This window comes from Besnoitia besnoiti (genome assembly GCF_002563875.1).
Source record: "Besnoitia besnoiti strain Bb-Ger1 chromosome Unknown contig00131, whole genome shotgun sequence".
Taxonomy (NCBI): Eukaryota; Apicomplexa; class Conoidasida; order Eucoccidiorida; family Sarcocystidae; genus Besnoitia; species Besnoitia besnoiti.
This window is the reverse complement of record NW_021704015.1, coordinates 1-2,558: the sequence shown is the minus strand read 5'-3', so window position 1 is coordinate 2,558 and position 2,558 is coordinate 1. Positions and strand designations below refer to the sequence as shown.

Genomic DNA, 2,558 nt, shown 5'->3' with positions numbered 1-2,558 from the left:
CCGTAAGTACATAATATACAGTCCCAGCAGTAGCGGTTAAACTATAGAAGAGTCGAGTATTATCCATGCATACCAGGCGTAAAAAGCGTTCATCCAGTTACTAAACAGGTGCCAGGCCAACAAGAATCCGATCCGTGTATTCCGTACAGACTAACATTAAGAAGCGACTACCAAAGTGAATGTCATGATATTCGTACAGCTTGTATACAAATGTTGGTTTTTCAAATATACGCTGGATACCACTATACTTAATGCAGAGCATAGTTAAGATGATAACTATTGTGGATATAGAACCAATTGAACACCATGTATTAATATAACAAAGATAATCAGGGTAATCTGGTATCCTTCTTGGCATAACGTTGAAACCAAGTATATGCATAGGGATGAAAATTAATAAGATACTACCTAAGAAGACTACAAACCAGATGCTTAAATATGGAGAAGCACCGGTATTTACATGGAATAGATTTACAGTATCTCCGAACATATCTCTGCTATAGAAGATAAAGCCACATATAGTAGCTAGTACTGCACCAAGAGATAATACGAAATGGAAATGAGCTACAATATAGTATGTATCATGTAGGGCAATATCCATACCAGCGTTACCCATAACTACACCTGTAGTACCACCTAGAGTAAACAATAGGATAAAACTAAGAGCAGCCCATAGATCTACAGTTCTTGTAGTTGTATGGCTAGCCATATAGGTACCTAACCAGTTGAAAATCTTAGTACCGGTAGGAATTGCAATCATAATAGTCATAGCAGAGAAATAAGCTCTGGTATCTACCTCTAGACCGACTGTCATCATATGATGTGCCCATACTAAGGAACCTAGAATAGAAATACAACCCATAGCTAAGATCATAGATTGTCCACCGAAGACAGATCTAGCAGCATACATAGATAATGTCTGCGAGACTACACCAAAAGCAGGTAAAATTAGAATGTATACCTCTGGATGTCCGAAGAACCAGAATAGATGTTTGATAAAGTACACTATCACCAGAATACATAGAATCATAAAATTCAGTGTTTACGTGTAGATCAAGAAGGATCATAACTAATCCACCAGTAAGAATAGGTAGAGTGAAGACTAACATAAGGGCAGTAAATATGATAGCCCAGATATATAGAATATAGTTCTTAGCACCAGCATTAGAACCCATGAAGACGCAAGTACCAAGGAAGTTAATAGAACTTAAAATACTACTAATTCCTAGTACTGCAAGACCTCCGATAATCCAATCAGTTGCCTCTGGATTTAACACCATCAAGCTAGTACTTAGTGGAGGATACATTGTCCAACCAAGACCACTACCAAACTCGGAACAAATACTTTGAGTTAACAACACAGAACCTAATGGTACTAGAAAATAGGAGATCGCGTTAGTTCTTGGGAAAACGACTTCCGAACCACCAATATATATTGGTACAAAGAAGTTACCATATCCTCCGTACAAAGCAGGCATTAAGAACATAAAGATCATAGCTAGGCCATGTATCGTTATTATCACATTATAAGTAGCTATCGTCTCTGTACAAATGATCCGCGATCCAGAACTGTATAACTCAAATCGAATAAACAAAGACATTATAGTTCCTAGAATACTGAAGATGACTCCGGTTATGAGATACAGACAACCAAGTTCTTTATGATTGCAGTACACCACCACCCCACTGGACTGCTTAAGACAGCTAAAAGTGTTGGATTTCAATATCCTACTACATTAAGATTATTCCACATCGGTTATGTTCTAGGCGTAATATATGGATTCTTGTTCTCACTCATCTTAACAGCGAGAGAAAACTACTACTCAGATGCTAGTCTAATCAGTAGCATCGTACTTGGAGTTATCATCTCTGAGACAGGATTATTTATCAGCTTTTTCTGGGGAGTATATACTACGAGTTGGACTACTGGTTTAGATCTTGAAGGTCTTTGTTTACCGGATCCAAGTTCTCTTGTGCTTTTCATGACCATCATGTTAAGTGCATTAAGTATAGTGGTATCCAGCGTATATTTGAAAAACCAACATTTGTATACAAGCTGTACGAATATCATGACATTCACTTTGGTAGTCGCCTTCTTAATGTTAGTCTGTACGGAATACACGGATCGGATTCTTGTTGGCCTGGCACCTGTTTAGTAACTGGATGAACGCTTTTTACGCCTGGTATGCATGGATAATACTCGACTCTTCTATAGTTTAACCGCTACTGCTGGGACTGTATATTATGTACTTACGGTAGTACTATCAAGCCTCTTCTTCCAAATAGATTTCATGGAAAACCTAAAAATTCGCATGTTTGATTGACATTTAGCCGCTAATATACAATCATCCAAGATATATTTATCTATCGCAGGTTCGGTCTAATGTCCCGTTATACTATATAGATCACATGGCTTCTGGTACTTTGAGATCATGCTAACGGCGAGAAGGGAAGTGTGTTTCAAAGAAAAGGGATGTTTAGCCGGGAAGTTAGCGTCTAAAATATATAACCGATAGTCTCAACTTAGATGCACAGATGGACATAATTAATCCTTGTAC

The 2,558-nt window shown here is 37.8% G+C and overlaps 1 protein-coding gene across 1 annotated transcript; it reads left to right on the top strand.

Moving 5' to 3' along the window:
• Positions 1–1,661: 1,661 nt before the first annotated feature.
• BESB_024660 (uncharacterized protein) lies at positions 1,662–2,156 on the top strand (the record flags this gene model as incomplete). Its single annotated transcript, XM_029361154.1, has 1 exon — positions 1,662–2,156. The coding sequence occupies one exon, from the start codon at positions 1,662–1,664 to the stop codon at positions 2,154–2,156; it is 495 nt and encodes a 164-aa protein (XP_029214730.1).
• Positions 2,157–2,558: the final 402 nt, after the last annotated feature.